General features: G+C 38.3%; 1 protein-coding gene across 2 annotated transcripts; it reads left to right on the forward strand.

The window, feature by feature from the left end:
* Nucleotides 1–1190: 1190 nt before the first annotated feature.
* On the forward strand, nt 1191–20907 carry LOC146458767 (uncharacterized). 2 transcript variants are annotated; one of them, XM_085090310.1, is made up of 16 exons: nt 1191–1354; nt 2462–3859; nt 5274–5613; nt 6368–7409; nt 13188–13797; nt 14747–14789; nt 15383–15432; nt 15839–15928; nt 16949–17052; nt 17567–17642; nt 17733–17821; nt 18442–18555; nt 18678–18752; nt 18836–18888; nt 19337–19531; nt 20657–20907. In XM_085090310.1, the coding sequence occupies exons 2-16, from the start codon at nt 2575–2577 to the stop codon at nt 20763–20765; spliced, it is 4275 nt and encodes a 1424-aa protein (XP_084946436.1). In that variant the 5' UTR covers nt 1191–1354; nt 2462–2574; the 3' UTR covers nt 20766–20907. The 2 variants fall into 2 exon arrangements, with proteins under 2 accessions (XP_084946436.1, XP_084946437.1); XM_085090311.1 differs by lacking the exon at nt 1191–1354 and adding an exon at nt 2207–2327.
* The last annotated feature ends 770 nt before the right edge of the window (nt 20908–21677 follow it).

A 21677-nucleotide genomic window follows, 5' to 3' on the forward strand; every position in this document is an offset into this window, starting at 1 on the left:
CACGACTTCCATATTTGGGGTGCAAGGTTATATATTAGGAATATTTGGACTCATTAATGTTGGCTTCGTTTCAGCATTCATACACTTTACCAATGACTCCGTCATTTTTTCCCTGCACTAATTTTCTGCAGGTACCAGAAAAGCGCTTGTAAGGTCTTGTAACGCTACCGGTTACGAATGCGTTTTGTACTCTGCTTTTTGCAATTTGGACTTTAAAGTGGGTTCGATCGAACTCATAATCCCCATCACAAGCAGTAACTCTATCCATGTCCAGTGGAAAAATCGCTATCCAGCCGATAAAATATTCTCCAACCAATACATTTTATCCGCTGGATAGCGACTTATTCGCTGGATAAAGATCAACTTGGTCCTTTCCTGTACGTTCTAGAACTCGCGATCAAAAATACGCAGTGATGTAATTCAAGCCCGAAGCGGAAGATTTCAAGGCTCAGTCGACATCCTTATATAGTGTGCCCCTATTGGTAAATATTTGACATGGCATGAGTGTTGCTATGCACCTTGCAACGGGAAACAATACATGCGATGGAATTTTCGCAAGCAGTACCTCATTTACGCTCTCAAACAACATCGCGAACTATTAAATGTGTAAAATAAACTGCAGCTATTCTCAATTTCTGGAAAAAGTCTGATAAAGTTTCGCTTTTTAGGTGCATGTCTGCACGATTCAGTGTCGCTGAAAGGTCAAAAGCTCTCGGAGTGTAACATTACGTATTGGCTTTCGAATGCTCTGGGAAAAAGGAATGACGTAGCAAAGACTTCCGTCGGTAATGAAGCATCCAGTTTTTCCTTTCCCCAGAAAGCGAAAGCTCAAATCTCTAACTGCAAGCAAAATATTTTACTTCCATGCATAAGATTTGCGTTGTCACTAATACTAGCTACGATCCGTGTGCATTCCTGCAACAGATCGTCTGAAGCATACGATATCACATGCCGAACACGCAATGTTTATGTCATTAGAGTTGTATGGAACGTAGGTCAATGAAGGGAGATTTGGCGCGGAACGGAATCACATTGTTTACATTTACAGTGAAATCTGACTCATGCTTTGCTGCCACCCATTCCCAAGGGATCGCCACGGCGACGCTGATTGGTCCGTGGGCGGGAATACATTGTATGGTGATGTATGACGTAGGTGAATAGGCAGTTGTGAAAGGCCCCCGGTTGACGGACTTAGCAAAAGCTGGAAACTCCAATACACACTAGTTCAAGGAAAATATTTACGCGTTTTATCTTTCTGTTTGTTGTCTAGACGGTGATCCAAGACTACCAGGATCAATTCGAGGTGTTTCTCTTGCAGTCGGATGTAGAATTTCGCGGAGTTCGCAAATTTCCGGTGAGTAAATCCTTTTTTCAGTTCAAGCGCGTGGAAACGTTGGTTTTCGGTTGTGTCGTCATATTCCTCCGCTACGTGGAAGTTGGATCTCTTGTTTACTTTCCGAGCTCTGGTGTTTCTTCCCTGATCAATTTCTGTTCCTGGGAAAGATTTATTGGGGAGATGGGAGAAACACTACGTTTTCTTTTGAATTGCATGCTTTTCAGTTGTAGAAGCTGCAAGCCTATTTATTGATCATTCAAGGCGAGATAACGACATTTGCATGTACGCACGCCGCTCATTCGAATCTTCGGCGTAAAAAAAGACTTTCTCAAAACAGCAGCTATCTTTGTCGGGAAATATCGGATCAGTAAGTTGGAATTTCTGGAAACTGTGGTAACTTTCCCTTATGTACCTTTACTATCATCTCAAAACCAAGAACTGCACGCTATTTCCTTATTTCGCTTTTGCATCGCTGAATTTTCATTTCCGTTCTGGTAAAGTGAGAACCTCGAGCGATGCGTAGGCACTACTAAATCGCCCTAGATCCCATTGCATGGCTATTGTTTTAGTTTCTTTTAAAGTTGGTTGTTCCTTTTTATTTTTTTTGCCTTTTCAAGGAAACGCAGCTATCGAAAGGTGTCCAGGCATGAAACTACTTCTCGGATAACCTCTCAATTGTCTCGTGATTCACGTACTGTTTTTCGTTCCCGGATTTTTGTCCATCACAAGTTCCTTTTCCCCTTTCCACACGTATGATGTTTTGATTTCATGAATAAATCCCATCAGCCTTGTTAAAAGGACACTTTTAGTCTGTTGTCCGTCACGAGGAATTCGAAATCGTGTTCATAACGTGTCTTATCTTGCCGGGGGTCACTCGCCCTACAATCCTCGAATGTAATCGCTGAACTCCAAAATAAAAAATTTGCCGGTGTGGTGCTTTGTACTTGCTTTCAGACTTGCAAGATTTGGGCGAGATTTTACGAAACGGAAGGTTGTATTAGCAGTCTAAAGGGGATTTTCTTGTTTCAAGCTTTGTCAGGGTTTCAGTTTTGTCTTCCTGTGACTCGTAATATGCTCTTTCAGGGTCGTGTTTTATTGATAACCTCTCTATTTGCTTTCTTTCAGCTTGGCGTTACAAATAGTGAATTGTCTTGGTCGGGCTTAGTTTCGCCTTTGCGTTGGCGCCTGTTACACGCTCCGGGAAGATCTAGACTTGGTGCTTTTTCGTTATTGTCGTAATGTCGTTTGAGACTTTTCCTTGTGGCAGCCCAGAAGCAGAAAGCACAGAAGAACCTGCACCGTCGCTTTACGTCGAAAATACCGACGAAGATCCGAGCAGACTGCTTATCAAAAAGCCAGTGGACTCCGAACCCTCAAGACTCGCCGAAACAGCGAATATTGAGGACAAAATTATGAACGAGGATGAAATCGCCCAGGTTAACGCGACTGGAGGCGAAGGGCTGAAAATTAACACACAAAACGAAGATGCTCGCCCAAAAAGTTCCGTACGTCGGGTGGAAGGACATAACATGTTCGACATTACTAGAGCTCATTGGATTCAGCTAAATTACGGAAATCCGGCGACAGGCCCAGCGCATACCTTAATTTCCAATGAACGACAACAACAAGGAGAGCTAAGCTTGTCGTCTGATAAAAGTTTTGAGTCTGGGGATCGCGCCAGCGTCATTATTAAGAGATCGAAAGACCAACAGGAAATCGAGTCGGACTCGGACAGCGAGTCACAAGATGCGGGCAAGATGAACGCGAAGGATTCTCTTCATTGCAATGAAAATATTTCTGGTGTTGAAGCGAACGAGGAAAGCGTACCGAACGTGAAAATTGCTCACTCGCGTGCACTCTATTATAATTATAATGGTCACCACGCGGATGTCAACAAATTGCAGGACAAAGGGAATTCAAAATCGGTGCAGAACGCTCATGGAGAGCTTCTTCGAGGGGTACACGGCGAAGCGAAGGCCGTGCCAATTTATTACATGCCGGCAGGGGCCTATTCTCACATGGTGGCTGTGCCAGGTGCTGCTGCTGCTGCTGCAGGGAATTCAAACGTGCTGCAAAGAGATCATTTTGTGCATGCAGGCACGAACGAGGTGAAAAGATTCCCCCTGCAACAGCACGTGGATTATATGTCTGGAAGACCGGAGCAGCAGGTTCCAGTCGCTACAAGTTCTGTTAACCCAAATGAGGGGAATGTGTATGGTAATTTACAGCATGGAGGAGCTACTGGTGTCCAATATGTGGACAGCAGGCGCGTCATGCATGCAGGAGGCTATGCTGTACTACCTGGAATAGGGCCTGTCAGGGTGATTGATGGAATGTACTACCAGGGCCTCCCCATGGGAACTGACCAGAGCCATTTTGAAAATTTTGCACCGGTACAGTCTTTTGTACCTATGGGTAATATTTCAGCCGAGACGTCATCTACCCAGCAGCAAGCTCAGCTGACGACTTCAGCTGGTTCTAAACCCGATCCCGTAAACCAGCCAAGCCAAGAAAAGCTGTTAAGTATGTGTCAAGGGTGCTTTTAGTTGTTACGTCTGCTGATTAATTTAGATCAGTGCCGATATTAGATATTAGGATATTATTTGCAGCCTGTATTGAACACCATTTTCTGCAAAACCAATATAATTCTCCTTTGTGACATAAAGCTCCCTTCCCTGCCACAAAGTAGGGCAATTAAGACAAGTTAAAACCAGGACCACTCTGGTTTTCATTGTTTCATTGTTTTCTGAAAAGGCTTTGCATGGTTCATTTCACACTAAGGTGGTCCCCTTTGTTTTTGAGCAATCATTTGACAGATACAAGCCTGCTGCTAATATTTTGGTCTCAAACTGACCTCACGTCTGCATGCAATCCTAGTTGAAATCGTGAAACAAGTTTTTGGCTGAATGAAAAACTCTGAAACACCCCCTTGACTAATTTACAAGTATTTTGAAAGGTTAAGCCTGTTGTTAATATTTTTTGCCGCAATTGTTCTTGACCTCATCTCCGCATGTGTACAATGCTTGGGGACAGCGTGAAACATTTATATGGATGTAAGTATAACACAAAATTTGATCCCTTTTGGAAAAAAAAACTTGATAGTTTTTTAGACATCAGTAAAGCTCCTTAGACACTAAGCATCTTAGTTATTCTTTGAGCAGATCTTCAGATGTCCTGATCCAATATTGGTTCAAGAGAATTTGTACATTTGTGCTATTAGCTGACTAATTTATTGTGTTCAAGGTTACCCCCTAATTTATAGTGGTCTTGTCATAACAGGAATGTGACAAATGGATTTTGTCGTGTGAGCAGATGTTCAGAGTTGTGGTCTCCCTGGGCCTGTTGGCATCTGTTGTCTTGTAGATTGTAGAAGAATAGTTTTTCTGGACTTCAGTCATTTAAGAAAAATCATCAAAAATAGAAATTTCTCAGAATATTCTGGATAAGGGTGCAAAATGCAAGAATCATTCTTTATGCTCTGTTAATCAAATCTTGCTAGGTTGTCTATGTTATCCTAATTGTTCAACTTATTGGTTATTTTTTAATTTTGTTTGTGTGACGTCAAGGTTGGTGAGAATGCTTGTCAGCTGGTGAATGACGAGGTTTTTGTTTCGAACTGTTCTAAGTTGTTGTTGACCTTTCCTTTCTCAAGGGCAAACAGCAAGTAAAGGAATTTGAATTTTCTTGAAGTAGAATGTGTAAATTGATATCTTGATTATTTTGGATAAAATAATATGTCTGCAGTGGGACTGTCTCTGGTTCTCTGTGTTTGATTCACAGAATATTTCCACGTAAACATTACCAAGCCTCACGTGGAGTCAAGAAATTAATCTTTGATTTCATTGGTGTACCTAAATGAAGAATAACCACAGATTCTAAATGATGCATGTATTGTGGTGAAACTGAGCTCGTAAATCTCATGTTTAAAATTCCACAGATACTGCCAAGCCTTATGCAAGCCCAGTCCATGCTGCAGTTTCACCAGCATCAAGTTTGGAAGAAAGAAGATCCACTAATTCCCCAGCTGTGAAAAGTGACAGCAGCAGCCCTGCACCCAATTGTGGAGAAGATGCCGATGGCAAAAAACTCACTCAAGCCAAGCTGAAAGGAAAGCCAAAGGTGGGATCTGGCGCTGCAAAACCAGAAATCAAGTGTGAGCAATGTGGAAAAACATTTGGCTCCTCAAGTGCTCTTGCAAAACACAAGCTGACTCACAGTGATGAGAGAAAATATGTTTGTTCAACTTGTGGGAAAGGATTCAAGCGTCAGGATCATTTGTGAGTGAATCTTGTTGTCTCCTTCACATTTGTGTCTCAACCTAATGCCCTCTTTATAATTATATCCTTAGGCTAGTATTTAAACTTACAATAATTATTGTGATGAATGTTTTAAAAAATAATATTCTCTTGGTTTGAGTTGAAGTGAACTCTATTGCAAGAATTTGCTTCCCTAAATTTCAGCCACAAACTCAAAAACTAGATCTGCTTACATTAACCAAGTTGAATTGATAGACAGATCGATAATTTTATTTAAAATCACCTTGTAGCCTAAAGGCTGACGTAATTATTTACAAATATTAAAACTTAAACCTAAGCATTTATACTCCACTGTTTAGGAGTCCACATAAAAGGTCATTGAAACATGAAATCATGTTATGTTCAGTGATGGCAGTATGTATTGCTTTGATCAAACTTGTGCAGCTTTTTCAAAAAGAGATTTTACGATCAAACTGTGGGCAGCCGTTTAATTACAGTATAAAAAACGTGGAATCAAAATGGTAAAATAATGGTTTGAAGAAGATGGAAATATTTTCAGAGAAGCTAAACATTGTTGCAGATTGTTACATCTACACAGAATTGATTAAAAATATTAAAAATAGAAATAGATCATTATTTTGTCTTCCAGGTGGTAAGCAATTGATCCATTTCTAATCAATTCGTCACAGCTGATGCACCCATTCTACCCTTTGTGGCAGAAATCAGATTGTTTATGGCTTGCTTGTGTTATTAAAGACTTTATTTTGATTTCCAGAAATGGCCACATGGTGACTCACCGCGACAAAAAGCCATATGAATGCAACTACACCGATTGTGACAAGAGTTATTGTGACATGCGCTCATTGCGGCGGCATCTTGAGAACCATCACACAGCAAATGGCACAGGTGATTCTAGAACCCCTGGATCCGGAAGTCCAAGCTTGAGTTGCAGCGATAAACCATCTACAACTGTTGTAAATAGCGAGAGAGCAGACTCACCAAGGAACGTGCCAAAATTGGCTAAGGGCCGATCTCTGAAAGACAAACCTGACCACCTTCAACCCAGTGGTTACGACAGTGGTAGGAGCTCAGGTAGATCGACACCCGGAAGCACCCATGAACCTAGTGCCCCTCTTGAAAGGCCCACTGACTTGCCCCTGGAAGGACCATTATTGAATCAGTTGAGAGAACGTAATAGCGACAGCTTCAGTTCAACTGCCTCAGAAGATGTTGCATGTAATTCTGGAGAGCAGAGTGTACCCGAGAAAGCTACTAATGCATCAAAACCCCATTCAGCAGTCGATTTGCTCAAGCAGACTGCCGATCGTGTGAAAACGCAGCAGACTGCACGCAGTGACATGTGGCAAGAACGGTTTCCACAGCAACCATACATGTTCTACCACCCCGATGGCTCTTCATATCAGCAGTGGTACCCTGTTTACACCCAGGATCCACGAATTGTCTATCAATATCACTCGGCGATGTTTCCATCAACTGTGTATCAGATGCCAGTAAATCCAGTCACTGGCATGGCAAATGACCCACGTCAACGGATGATGAGTGACTCTGACACGCCAACTGAGGTTACTAAGACAGTCGGTGTGTCTTCTCAGACAACGCCGTCACCCTCCCAGGAGTACCGCCCGACGGAAGGTATGCAGGTGCCATATTTCAGGCAGCAACAAGGTGGAAGGCTCGCAGGAACACCAACTGATCCTACTGCTGTTGCTGTGGCAACCGCTAAGGAAATGGGGCATTACAGATATGCCGGGGAGAGTTACTATGGTGTCCATCCACAAGGGACGCAGTGGCAACAGGTGGGTAGATGATATCATGTAAGATTTAGTGTTATGCTCTACGACAAACTGCAAATGGCAGACATAAACCTGCCTTTTGCTATCTGCTATGTTCTTTGTAAGCTTCATTAATGTCTCTTTTTTATGCATGCACCTTACTATGGCTTTTGTATTTATTTAATACATTTTTACATTTTTGTTTCTTTTTATTATTACTCTTACACTTCTCTTGTTAATTTTGTATCATTTGTAAGCGTTTACACGTGTTAATTGCTATTAGGCTTTTAGGATCCAGACACTTTATAAATGGTTATTGTTATTACTATTATTATTATATAAAGTCAAAGCTAAACACAAGTTCTTCTTGCAAACGTCAGTCAGCAAACTTGGAAAAATTGGTAAAAATCAGTAGTGTTTGGTTATTCTTGCCATTTACATTTACCAAAACATGATGCTTATCTCTCCCTTGCGATGTGACTTGCTTGTAGTACTGCATGTAAAGTGAATATATGCTAGCAAAGGCCTTTGGCTATTCTTTGGCTACTATTTGATTATCGTATGCTACAAGGATGTATTGAGTAAATCCTATTTCACAGTGACTGTATCATAACCTACGTACAAAACGCGTGTATTAAACTTTTGGAGAACCCAGAAGGTATGGTTAAGAGTAAGACACTTTGTGAGCCATGAGAAACAGTGAAACTCACTTTGTTTTTCTTGTGCGAGCGAGATATGTCCAGAAATGCACGCTAATGAGATTCATGAACTGTATGATAGACATCACAAGGTGTCCCCTAACCTCAATTCTCGCTAAAACACACATAATTCTGTCAAACATGAAGTCATATGAAAACGACAAAAAGGCTTGCTTTATATGAAGTACCCAAATTCAGGGTTAGGTGCATTTCTGGACATAAGTGGTGCGAGCTGCCATGTTGAATGTATCAAAAGTGCTTTCTCTTCTGAAAACCGTGTGAAACTGTTTGCACTTTTTTGTCGTAAATGGTACGTAGTCACAAGTAGAATAAGTGTCGCAGATGTTCTAGATAGAAAACAGGCCAATTCTGGGATGAAGATGTGTTTTCTGGCTATGAATTTGATGGTGATGACGACTCCAATGAATGGGAAACACTCAGATGAAGGCGTAAAAAAATGTGCCGGGTTGTACTTTATTACAGCATTGGATATGCTGCAGAGTTTTTGAAAATGTTTTTAAGTAGTTGATAGTAGACTGGGTGCTCATATTGCTTATGCATTTTACTGGCAGTGAATAAAGTTGAACTTTGCTTTCTTCATATCGTTATGCTAGAAACAAAAAAGTAAAAAGGAGTTTTCTTAATGGGTGAGTTTGATTTTAATAAAATATGATATTAAATAAATTCAATTCTAATGGTTGAGAAAAAGTGTGAAAAGTTAAGTTTAACTACATAACAAGGATTCATTAATAAAAGTGAACTGCATAAGAACTGTTTCCTTAGGATACATACCAGTATGTTTGGGCAATTAATTTTTGATCATGGTTTATGTATGTTCTTTACATTGCTATTTTTAAGAGAGATTTCAGAGGTTTCATAGGAGCTGGCAACCAGCAAAAGCAAATTCTTTGAAATTTATGAGTCATGCTTTCTTTACATTTGATAGCTTTTCTGGCAAGGAATTGAACTGCCTTTAGCTACTATCTGCCCTAAAAAGTATTGATTTTGAAGAAAAAATATTGCGATGCTATCATCTTTTTTATATTAATTTATAAATAATTCTGCTGAGAACATATTTGGTTATTATGACATTAGCAGTTCCAATTTTATGACATGATAGTTCCTTCATAAACTGATACATACATATTGTAACCATGAATTCAGACCAAGACCGCAAACAGTCTCTACCAACTATTTTAGTAGTCATTTTTTAATATTATGTCAATGACTTAATGACTGGAATTTTCTCCAGTCTACTGTCATATGTTGAATGAGCATCAATTCCTTTAAAAACGCTATTTTTAAATTCCCCGACTGTGTATCCTAGTCACCCAGTGTCAAATTCATATCACTTTTACTCTTTTTTGGGCATTTCTAAATTTATTTTTTTTTTCTTTTGTTTAGTACATTATATATTATGTTATACATTATATATTGTATACAATATACATTCTGTTCTGCACATTGAGTAACTTTCTGTTACCATCCCACCATAGCTTACTTTTATTGCTTGCTTTGCAATATTTATTTCCTTATTTGTTCATCTGGATATGCTGTATATTATTCCTGTATGCTGTGGTATTATTAAATCTTAAATCTATTTATAGGTACAAGTCTTAATTTAAGTGTTGTTAGAACTTTTTTTGGATGACGCATTAGAAGTAATACTCTAATTACATTTTCACAGTCGGCCAAAATAAAAAGAAGTTTATTCTTTTGTCATGATAACAGCATCCAGTTTTAGACTTTTACGGGTCTGAAATATGTTTCTGTCAAAGTTAAAATAGATCAAATGAATTTTGGTGTAACTAGATTCTGTAATGCGGTCTATAGCACTAGACAATTTTTTATGACTTTTTAAATTGGCAAATTTCTAAGTTGTGGCCGAATCAAAATATTTTCCTTTGTGTTTATTTTCTGTGTGTTTCTACATTCTTGCTTTGGCAGCAATGAGCTGGATGTTTGGCTTTGTGTAGAAATTAAACTATCTATGAATGGGTATAATTTATTATCCCATTGTTCTTTATGTACATATAAGTCAAACATTTTATAATATCCCTATTCCAAATTTGCATTTAACTTTTTGTAGACAAAGGTCTTTCTTTGTGATTGCCACGTCATGAAACAAAGAGCTTCTGGTTTCTATTTATGACAGCTCAAATATGCTGTGTAATTTCAGACAATATTGTTTACCCTTTAAGAATCGGTTTGTCCAGACTTTTCCTTCATTTCACACTTGGCTGCTTTTCATTGTAAAGTTGAATGAATGCTTAATAATTTGCATTTCAGACTCAATTTTAATAAATATCAGAATTATAGTGCCTTTTAGCACTACTGCCCACGATTCTTTTTTTGAGTGATAATTGCACTTGACAATCCAGTCTTTAGTTATGGTTTTTTTTTTTTTTTTGTCGTCATTTCTCAAGTGCTTGACCAATATCCATTATTCATTTTTATAAATAGAAGGGTTTAAATTTGAAAACCAAATAGACTCAGGCTTAAAGTTATTAATATTCATGATAAATTCAATTGTTTTAAGGCAGCCAGCTGCTTCGTTGGTTATCATTTCTCTGTCATGTCACCTGTGACTTGAATTGGTTTCCACTCTCTGATTGGCTGTTTGGCCATTGCTTTGACACATGATTGACTTGTGTTTGTCTTTTGTGGCCGATTCAAAGCCAGTGAATTTGCATTTTAGCCAGAGCTTGAATGAAATTTTCTTTGCCTTGTGGTCATGTGACCTAGTGTTTCCTAGTTCTGTTTTGTGGCTGTACAGTGGCACGTCATTCATGTTTCCTAGTAGAAATTCAACCTCAGGATTTCAGGCATTTATTAGCAGCTCTCTTCTCCCCTGTAAGCCAATGGAATTGAACCCTTTTGCACTTGTTCAAGGCTGCCAAAGTGGAATTTCTCTGCGAAGCTTAGTGCTTTCTGTGGAGCAGAATGGTTAAGGCACGTAAATTTATGTACCTGTTTTGAAGCTAGGATTTACCTTAGTTGTCCTTTTAGACTTTTTCAGCAGTATGATTGAAAGCAAGACTGTTACATTGGACAAGGGGTTATCATTTAACCGTAGAGCTTCTTGTTTGTAATCTTTTTCTATAGCAAAAGATCCAAGACATGTAATAATGATATTTTTATCTTTATCTAGCTCTTAATTCTGCTCCTGTGTAGTTTATGATCCTTTGATCTTCAATATTTTGCCGTTTTTATAGTGACTTTGTATTTATTTTTGTGTTCCTGTTGGTTTTTGGTCAGGGCAGCTGATTGCTAGTTTGTGTTAGATCCATTTAGCATTTGTAATAGAACTATAAATTTTTAGAGCCATTCAACATCTCCAAGGAAAAAAACGTTTTACTGTAAGGAGAAGAGGAAAATTTACATCCATTTTAAGGGAATCACCCAGTATCTCACAACAGTTGAACACATTTTAGAGGTGTAGTACTGTCTGCCTGTGACATTCATTTGCGCATCTGTTATTTGCTTGCAGCTTCAAAGGAACTAGTAGTAAAAATCTAATTGAAATTTCCTGTTAATTTTTGTTTCTGATATTTGTAGCCTTTCACATTCAATTCACATAATTTTTTGATCTTAAGTCTTTGATGACAAGTTCTATTTAATGTTTAAATTGTACAATGTATTTTCCATTTAGTCATCTGTATGCACAGTCTACTGAATTGAGCATTGGGCATTAGCTGCCTTTCATCTTGGTTTTATTAATAACAGCAAAACTGTATGTTGATATTTTAAATATAGGTTGGAGTTCAAAATGATTTTAAACTATCTTGTCTTAGATTGTGATAATAACTCAGAATCAAAGGGACCTAAAACTCACAACTATATTGTAATATATATTTGTGGGATAGCCTTGACCTTGACAACACACTTATGAATTTAAATATTTTTTGCCTTCTGCATGGCACAGCTAGTGTCATCTCCTATGCTGAGCTCTTCTTTCTGGTCACCGTTTCTGACTAGTTTTTGGACGGGTGCACTTTGTTCTGATGACACATAAGACAATTTCCTTAAAGATTTCCTGGTGATGAAAGTAAATGAGACATTACTTGAAACGTCTCGTCTCACTTGTAATTGTACAGTAACGATAAACCTGTGCACAGCTGTATAGCTGTAGCAGTTTGTGGTATTTTCCTGTTGAGCTCAACCATATAATTATTTCTTGTCTTGATTTTTGGTTACCTTAAATGTGGTTGAGTTAGTTGTGCTGTTGAGGTTGGGTGAGTTTCTATGAGTTAGTTGGAATTGGTTAACAAGTTAGTTGATTTCCTTGGCTTTGTTCAGTTCTTAACAGACCTGTAAGCCCAGTGATGACAAATAACGAGTTAACCAACACATTGTGAAGCAAAGCGGTCGAAAAACTCAACCAGTGAAATCTAACATAACCTGCTCAATTTAGTTACCCAACACAATGGTCTCATCCAGCACAAACAACTCAACCTCCGCAACCAATTCAGCCAGCTCAGCAAGCTCAAAGACACTACCAAGCGAATGTTTTATGCAGCAGTTCGTTAACTTTCACTGATTGCATAATTACACTTTAGGATTTCATCCACGGACCCAGCTTGCACTTTATAATGAATAATGACATGGAAAAATAGCTCAATAGCTTTCATCTGAATTATTATTATTTAGGATTCATCTACAGAGACTCATTTGATCTGTGTTGTAGCATGGTATGAACAGCTCTATAGGAAAGTGCTGCTCAGTAGCTTTTATTTGAATTATCACGCTTGAGTCATCCACAATGTCAAAAGCTAGAACCAACATGTCCAACATAGTAATCATTACCACAGAAAGTTCTGCTGAGTAGAATTTTTTTTAATGTTCACAGTATAGCATTTTGTCTTTTGAGGCCAGAACACAGCAAATGTCATTTGAATTGTGACATTTTAGTCTTTTGAGGAGCCAAGAGGTAGAATTACCTTGTAGAACACAGTAATGCTGAAAATACTACTAGAAAGTTATGCTCAGTGGCTTCTGTTTGAACGGTCTCACATCAGAATTTTGTCCACAGACATCAGATAACATTAAGCAACTAGAGATTTTAATGCAGAAAAGATTAACATGTTTCCTTTTGAATTTTTAGGTTCGATATGATGAAACAACTAACGCATATAACACTGGACCACCAATGGGCAACAGTAAATCGTCACTGTATGGCCATGCTATGACAGCGGAGAACAATGGTATTACCGGGAACAGTGCCGAATCAAATCATTTAGAGACACATTCAAGAGGGACTCAATTCAGAAGTGGAAAGAAAGAGACTAATGATGAACCACCTGAAAAAAGACAACGAATGTCTGAAGTGGGCGCTGGAGAAAGAAGAGACGTTAATGGACCTTCGCGCGCTCAGAATAAGCTTGAAGACAACAACAATGCACAAGAAAAAGGAGATGAAGTGGTGTTTAGAAATCCAGCAGAGATAGTAACCTCACGGCGGAAACAGAGACCTCGCCCAGAGCCTCTAACAATACCTCCATCAGCCAGCACTAACTACTATTCAAACCGGCCGGTGTCGCCGGTGAATCGCAGTCGACCATGTTCGCCTCCATACACACCACCGCCCATGCTCAGCCCTCGCAGTATATATCACAAAAATTCTTTAGGAAATCTTACACCTCGGCTCAGTGCGTCCTATCAGCTTCCTATGACGCCAAGCAGGATTCAGTTGCTAAGCAGTCACAGCCATAGAAGTAAGTTATGCTTGTGTTTATGTTTGTTTAAAGTGGCATTGTCATGGAGATTTTGCTGTAATGTTTGGTCAAAACTACATGTTCAGTACTTGTCAGAGAAAGTAGCTTTAGTCAAACATGAAATTGCTCCTAGAGCACCAAGAGAAAAAAAAATAATACGAAATGATCTTTCCCAGGGAGAACAAACCATAATGATATCATGTTTTTAATAGTGATTCTCCAAAATACCTGGGATCAACTTCCATCTTAGCAAATCACAGCTGAAGATAATGGAGACTTAGTATCTGTGCACTAGCGAAATCACTGTCAACAAAACTTGGCCTGGTCGTTCAAAAGCCAATTATCGCTAATCCACATTTAAAAGTTAACAGAGGTTTTCAGTTCTCTGTTAGAATGCTTTTGAAAGCTAATTTTATGTCAATGGTAAAGAAAAGTCTGCATCAAAACTGCGGGACACAAAATCTTTTGGATACAAATATGTTCTTTGTTAATTCAAAGTGACACTAAAAATACGTTGCATTGTCCCTTTAATTTGGAAGTTATTCTCCTTGTCTACTGAGATGCAAAAACACACAGTCAGCAGTAGAAGAGTTTTTCCTTGCCAAAATTTGTCAAGGTCGGGGGTCTGTAGGGAAAAGTCTCAACTCATTTTTGGATTGATTTCTTGATAAAAATTGTGAAATTAATTCTTGTGTTGAGTTGAACTTCCTGATTAGAGTAGGTTTTATATTGTTATTCAGTGAAATTGTTTTAAAGTTATTAGTTTTCTCTGGATCGAAGTATGAAAATTACTGGGAGGGATTTTCATTCTGCACACCTCAAAATTTCACACGAGTTCGTTTTTTTTTTTTTTTTTTATGCACCCTTTCAGTCACACACAGAGGATTTTTAAAACAAATAGTTTCTTAAGTGAAACAACGTTCTCTAAATAACTTCTTTTGTTTCCTAGGTTCTGAATTAAAAGAAGAGGAACCGATACTATTTCCTGAACCGTAAGTGATAATATTATAAATTTGTGTTGTAATTCCATGAGATGATCAAATGCGCTAAAAGTGTCTATTGAATTTTTTGTGCAGCACAACAAAACTGACTATTGCTAAAGCAAAGAAAAATTTGACAATAAATATGAGGCTCTTCAAGTCTAAAGTAAATAGGATAGGTACTGTCTGTCAAAAGTGGGCCCATTTTGAGCCTTTTAGGCAAAATCGTCATTTATGCTTCTCACAGACTAAATTTATTGAAGGGCCTGGTGTGAGCAGAACACAAGTGCTGTTTGGCCTTAGCATCTGAACTTGCTCTCATTTGGCATGCATACAGACTGGTTCTTGTGTCACAAAGTAAACATGGAACTATGTTTCTAACGTGACAAGAACCAGTCTGTGCGTATTCCAAATAAGAGTGAATTCAGAGAATTTGGATGCCAAGGCCAAAGCAGCACCTATGTTTCTTTTTCACTTGGCTCTTCAAATGTAATTCATTACAATGTCTTATTTGATAGCTCAAACTTGTGTAGCATAGATGATGAGCATGACATTTCAACCGCCATACTGCGCGTCTAAAGATGCAATGTCTTATTTGCTCATAGAAAAATCAATGTTGGCCGAGAATTCCAAGCTGAAGTACCCCCCTTTGCTGGTAAGTTCTTAAAATCTAGTCTAGGACAGAATGCGAAAGATGGACAGTACCACAGGACAGTACTGCTCAGTAGTTTTCATTTTAATGGTCACACTTTAGGATTTTATCCACAGACTACAAAACTATAACGACCTTGTACAGCATAATAAACAGCACTATGGGAAAGTGCTGCTCATTAGCTTTCATTTGAGAGGTCACACTGTAGGATTTCATCCACAGACTCAAAAATTAGAATAATAAAAAGCACCACAGGAAAGTGCTGCTCAGTAGCTCTCCTTTAAATGGGCATACTTCAGGATTTCATCCACAGTCTCAAAACTTGAAATTCAATAATTTTGACTCTTGGTTTAACTCTAGGCAAGAAAAGATTAAAATAGGAAATGAATGTATTTTTTTTTCTCCAAAGGCCCCAAAGAAGGAGCAAAGTTTGACGAACACAAGGCAACACTTGTTTGGAAACCAATTGATGAAAAGAAAAGATGCAGACGAGATGAAAGTGAGTACCAGCCTCCTGGTACATACAAATATTGTGCCACTAGAATTAAGGATAGAAATGATGGATCAGAGAATTAACTCTACGGCGTATGTTAAAGTGCTAAGCGAACCCATGAATTTCCCACTGAGCGTTAGCCTAAGTAAGAAAATGTGAGACCACACGAGGCAACGAAAAAAATCTTTCACCTTGGTGGGAATCAAACCCACAACCTCTGTATTCGATTCTCCCAAGGTCAAAGATTTTTTCTTTGTGTCATATGGTCTCCTGTTTCCTTGCTAGAGAACAACTTACAGTGCTACGTGCCTTACCGTGGCCACGCAACAAACTCTTTTAACAAGTTAGTCAATCAGGATACGCAAATTTGATTAACAGTCATGCCTCCTTGCAAAGTTCAACGGGCAAGTGACGTAAGAACAAATTATTGAAAACATGTTGTTTTGTATTTTATGGCTAACTTGTAAAAAACAGTTTGTGGGGTGGCCACGGTAAGGCGTATTGCACTGTAATTCTCTGATCTATCTTTTGTGTCCTTTGTGGTAGTGGCACAACATTAATTAGTACCCCTCACATTCACACTGCCGTAGTTACCACCATTGTCACCCACGACTTGCTCTTGGTGCATAGCCTTGCTGTTCCCTATTTACAGTCAACTCCTGTTATAACAGATGCCTTGAGAACCACAATTTGGTATCCATCATCAAGAAAGTCTTGAACAGCGGGATTCTTTTTCAGTTATTCTTGTTCACTGGGACTTCAACTTGTGTCCATAAAAATCAGATGTCCTTAGTAGCGAGGTGTCTGCATGGCGGGCCTTAATTGTCAGAAGGAAACGTAAGAACAAGGCTTCAAAGGGTTCTGCTCATAAAGTAGCTTATTCAAACTGTCAGCAGTATTCGTGAAAGATTGCCTGTTCTGCTTGAACTAGACTTTTTTGCTCATGCGTGACATGGCAAAATTTTCTTTTTGTTGTAAGTTGTTGTTGTTCATACCTTTGTGTTAACAGATGTTTGTACATTTCAGTTGAGGCATTCCTGGAGATGGCCTGCTCTGTTGCAGTCATAGGAGGTGGCTCTAACAAAGAATACGCACTGCACATTCTTCACAGGGTCAATGGCAACATCAAGGTAATTTATGTTTTGTCGTGTAGTAAATGAACTTGTAGAGTCATTACTGCACATATGCATGTGAATTGATGAGCTCATCAGGGTGACCCAGAGGTTCATTTGAGAGGGACATTTGTTCAGGAGACACTACCCACCTCAGAAATTTAGATTCAGTTGTGAAGAAAAACTGGACAGAGTTTTCATTGGCGAAAGGTCACCCCAAACTTTTGTAACACTTAAAAACTAATCTATTTTGTTTGGAGGGGCATATGCATTGTTCAAAGTGCGATAAAAGGTCATATAGCATTTTCAGAAAGCCAACAACAACTTGTAAATTTTGGGAATAAGAGACCATTCCTTAATATTTTCTGCCATGTAAATTTTCAGCTAAAGAATCCAAACGGATCATACGGTCACTGGTAGTTTATACAGATTTGCCTGTAAAAAGGACATAAAACAATCTGTCTACCGGCTGTATTGTGGATGCCATAAGTCAACAAGTGGATTATCATGTCTTCTCTGTATTTTTCAACAGGATGCAGTAAAATTACTGCTTTGCCAGAAGTACATTACAAGAAAAGATGACCCCATGTATGACTATCACTATGAAGGTAAAGGAACAAGACACGTTTTATTATAAGTACACGGATCACTCGGACATGTAAGTTCAATCATTGACATGTTATGCCTCTTCTTTCTAGGGTCAGTGCGGTGGGCATCAAAAGAGCGGCAGATATTCAGACAGAACTTTAGAACAAAGGGCAAGGAATTTGCTGAACTCCAGAAAGATGTAAGCTTTATGTCATGTTAGAAAATCAATGTTTTGTTATGTGTTAACATAAGCAACCTTTTCTTTTAAACTCTGTCATTTGGCAGTTTGTTCACACCACATATTTGCCAATGATTATACCTGTTGTGCTCGCTAAACCTTGCTCCAGAGTGCAGGAACCCACATATTTCTAGGGGGAGTTAAGGGTTGTTATGGGTGACAATTTACAAGTTACATCTTCCTCGAAATTTACAGTCAAGCTACATCACATGTGACCAGTATTTTTGAAATTTACATGTCAGTTTTAAACATTGGCATCGAGAGTTCAGAGTTCCCGTGGAAATTTCGCTAGTTTATTGACAGTATAAAGTCATGAATTTTTCGTTACATTACAGCATTAAGTATTCCAAAATAACTATTGTTTCCCAAGGGGACACAAGGGGGGGGGGGGGGGGGTGGGGGGAAATTGAAATCTTCACGATTCTACTTGAATGCCAGACATTACAAAGACGAATTCCAATGTTCATTTCATTCTTGGAAATACTGGTCATGCGTGACGCAGGCTGTCTGTTATAACAGCCTTTGGAGGCTATTGAATGATGTTTTGTACTTACACATGATGCATGTTGCCTTTGTTTTAGGTTGGGGACAAGAAAACCATATTTGAATGCATTGAATTTTACTACCATTGGAAAGCAGCCCATCCTGAAGCCGTGCGCGGCAGAACTCGTTATATTGAAACAGATTCTGATGAAGTAAGTTGGACCTGTAGTTACTGTATTGCCAAAACATTATTTTGTTGTGAAATATCGTCTTCTTATCCTTCTTTGTCATCCAGTTCCTTGGCTAACACCATGTTGTTTTGTATTCTCCACAGGATTATGAAGACACATCAAGCGAAACCAACAGCAATCCATCTTATTTTGAATGTGATTTCCCTCAGTGTAATGCTGTAAGTTTTGTAAAATTGTTTGTTTGGTACAACAGACAAAACTTCAGATACCAACCTTTTTTTTCCGGCTTTTTTTTTTTCAGAAATTTGTGTCCAGACAAGCTCTCAATGGCCACATACGTGTTCATGGAGGAAGGTATGAAAATATCTACTTTCTATTTTGTTGAATACAAACTCATAAATGCATAAATTTTAATCATCTGGGTGAGTGTAGTCCTGAGAAGGACTGTTTGAGAGGTAGTCAATGTCACTGGTTGATCATAATGTATGTACTTTTGTGACATGACTCCTGGGTTCAAACCATTTACAGTTGTATACAAACTGTGAACAATAATATTACTGCTAGTTTTTCCAATATCAATCTGTTATTTATTTTTGCCTCAAGTTTAAATCTCTGAGGATTTTGCTTTGTAAAGTCCATTACAAGAAAATGACTCTTGCTATTTTTAGGAATAAAATTTACCATCCAGATAAGTACAGATTAAAATTCAAAACACAAAATCCACAGTAAATGCAAAAGCTGAGGACATTGGCCCAGAATGCTTTGCACCAAGTCCTTCCATTAATCATATTTTATTTTGTAGTATCCACAACTTTATGAAGCCCACAAAACCAAAGAGAAAAAATCGCACCACAGCAGGCCCAGGAGCAAATGGATCCAATCCAGGCCAAGTTGTGAGGAAGAGAAAGTCTCCATCACCAGCACCTTCCACAGCCGTTCCTGATTTAAATAATCAAGATGGACCCCTACCTGAGTTTGCCTGTAAAGTCTGTGGAAGGTTGGTACATTGTCTCGTTTTCTGCAGCGTTAAAGTAAAGTTGTTTGGTTGATTCTTTGACTTAACTAGGCAATTTTTATCTCGAGTCACGAAATTTGGATCAGGTAGTAACTTGAGGAAGACTTCTCCCTTGATAACGTGAGCCTATGCCAGCTTCTGTTACTTATTTTTAATCCTTTAAGCCCTTACAGTGATCAGTGTGAAATTTCTCCTTATAATGTCAATGCTTATTCAACCCCTGAGGTCATGAGAATTAAGAATATGATCACCGAAGGTGAATTTTAGTTACATTTTATAACTTCTCCCCAGTACTTTTATAAGAAAAGTATGGGGACAAGACAGGAGAATTTGTTCTTTGATATTAGGGGTTAAGGTGATTCCGCTGAAAAAGAAGAAGTATTTAAAGATCTCTAAGACTTGGTCCAGTTCATGACTATGTTATAAGCATTACAAAAATGCAATAAAAAATGGGGGTCACCATGCTCGTTTTTGTGCAACCTGGATGTCTATTATAGTAAATAGATGACCCACGAGGTTTATTTTGGGAACGCTAGTAATCAGAAATAGGGAACTATCATTTCTAGAAAAATTAATTTCTTGCATTTAAATATCGAAGCAGTTCAACAAAATTTACTTTAATCTTAAACAACAAACTATTTTAATTGAACTGGAATTAAGATTATGAAAGAAATTAAAGATTTTGCTGCGTGTGCACGTATGCAGTACTACCTAAATACGTGCTTTTTAAAGCATTCAAATAAAAATATCTCAAAGTAGAGTATTAAACTTTTCTTTAAATCGCGATATATAGTGGTCAACCGTATGACATTTAAATTGATGCATTAAGAAATGGGGGTCACCGTGCTCGTTTAGAAGAAAAGGACCATTTATTTTCCTGCCGAGCTTAACCTCAAGGAAATCCCGTAATGTTGTGCGCGCGCGCGCTCGTGCGTGGGCTAAATGACGCGAAAAATTTTGCGCAGCAAGGATGCGCAATGCAATTCGATGGAATCACCTGCTCCACTAATGCAAATTTAGCAAAAAATTTTGGGGCATATAATATTATGATGCCAAACTAAACCATTGAAAAAATAAGTAACATTATTTTCATGATTTCATTTGCAGAATATTTCACAAGATAAAGAGCCGGTCAGCTCACATGAAAACCCACGTCAAAAGACCTGACGAAGATGAAAAATTAGCTGCAAAGTTGGCTGCCTCAAAGAACCACTGATTCCAGTCTCCTAATCACAAAATGGGCCGTCTGTGTTCTTGTTAAAATATGAATTAATACGGTTTGACTGTATAGAAATATTTATGTACATGAAAGTTCTAACTAAGTTATTCTTAATTTATCTATTTTTGACTAAAAAAACTACTAAGTGAGAACATGACATTTCACTGTTTCTCTAAGCGGACGTTAAGTGATGCAAAGAATAATAATTTTATTGTTGCCATACTGCGACAAAGTTGTTTTTCAAATTGGTACTAGTTTCAACATGTGAATGCGGTAAGCTCCAAAAAAGATATGAGTTGTATTTATAGTGTGTAATTGAGTTTCCTGGCACAACATGGGAAACGTTGGGTTGGGATAAGAACGTGCCAGACAAAGATTGATATTTTTTTCTTATAGGGAATAATACTGATTGTTTTAGGTTACGTTAAAAAATGACATTTACATGTCAGGCCATTCCCAGATCTTTTGTAGCTCCTTGCATTATCTGACGTTATTAACCACACACATAGCGGGGATTTACTACATAATAGAACACCTCAAAGTGTTGATGTTTGGACCTAGAATTGTTGTCCAGGAAAAGGTTTATGTACTTGGCCTTTGAGGCAATTGTAATCTAAAATTCAGCATTACTGTTCTTGTGGCTAACAAAATTGACAGCACACGATCACTTGTTTTGCACTTGTGGCCAAAACCAACCGCTCATGAAATCGGCTGAAAAAGAACCATTTCTACTTAAAAGCAAAATACAATTCAGTGTTCTATTTGAGCGTTATGTATTCTATATATCTTTTGCCCCGTGACTGTAGATTCTATTTCAGATAAAAGACTAGGAGTGAATTGGATCTGGGAATGATTTGTGTTGTTGCTTCAATATGTGCAGTCCCTTCTTCTGCTGAGGGATAGTCAAAC

The sequence above is a fragment of the Pavona decussata genome, unplaced genomic scaffold, assembly GCF_977016875.1.
Source record: "Pavona decussata unplaced genomic scaffold, jaPavDecu1.1 SCAFFOLD_229, whole genome shotgun sequence".
NCBI lineage: Eukaryota > Metazoa > Cnidaria > Anthozoa > Scleractinia > Agariciidae > Pavona > Pavona decussata.

Coding starts and splice junctions, on each gene's coding strand:
- LOC146458767 (XM_085090310.1), top strand. CDS start 2,575: ATGTCGTTTGAGACTTTTCCTTGTGGCAGCCCAGAAGCAGAAAGCACA. Junction 13,798..14,746: donor AAGCAGTCACAGCCATAGAA/GTAAGTTATGCT, acceptor TTTGTTTCCTAG/GTTCTGAATTAAAAGAAGAG. Junction 19,532..20,656: donor GCCTGTAAAGTCTGTGGAAG/GTTGGTACATTG, acceptor TTTCATTTGCAG/AATATTTCACAAGATAAAGA.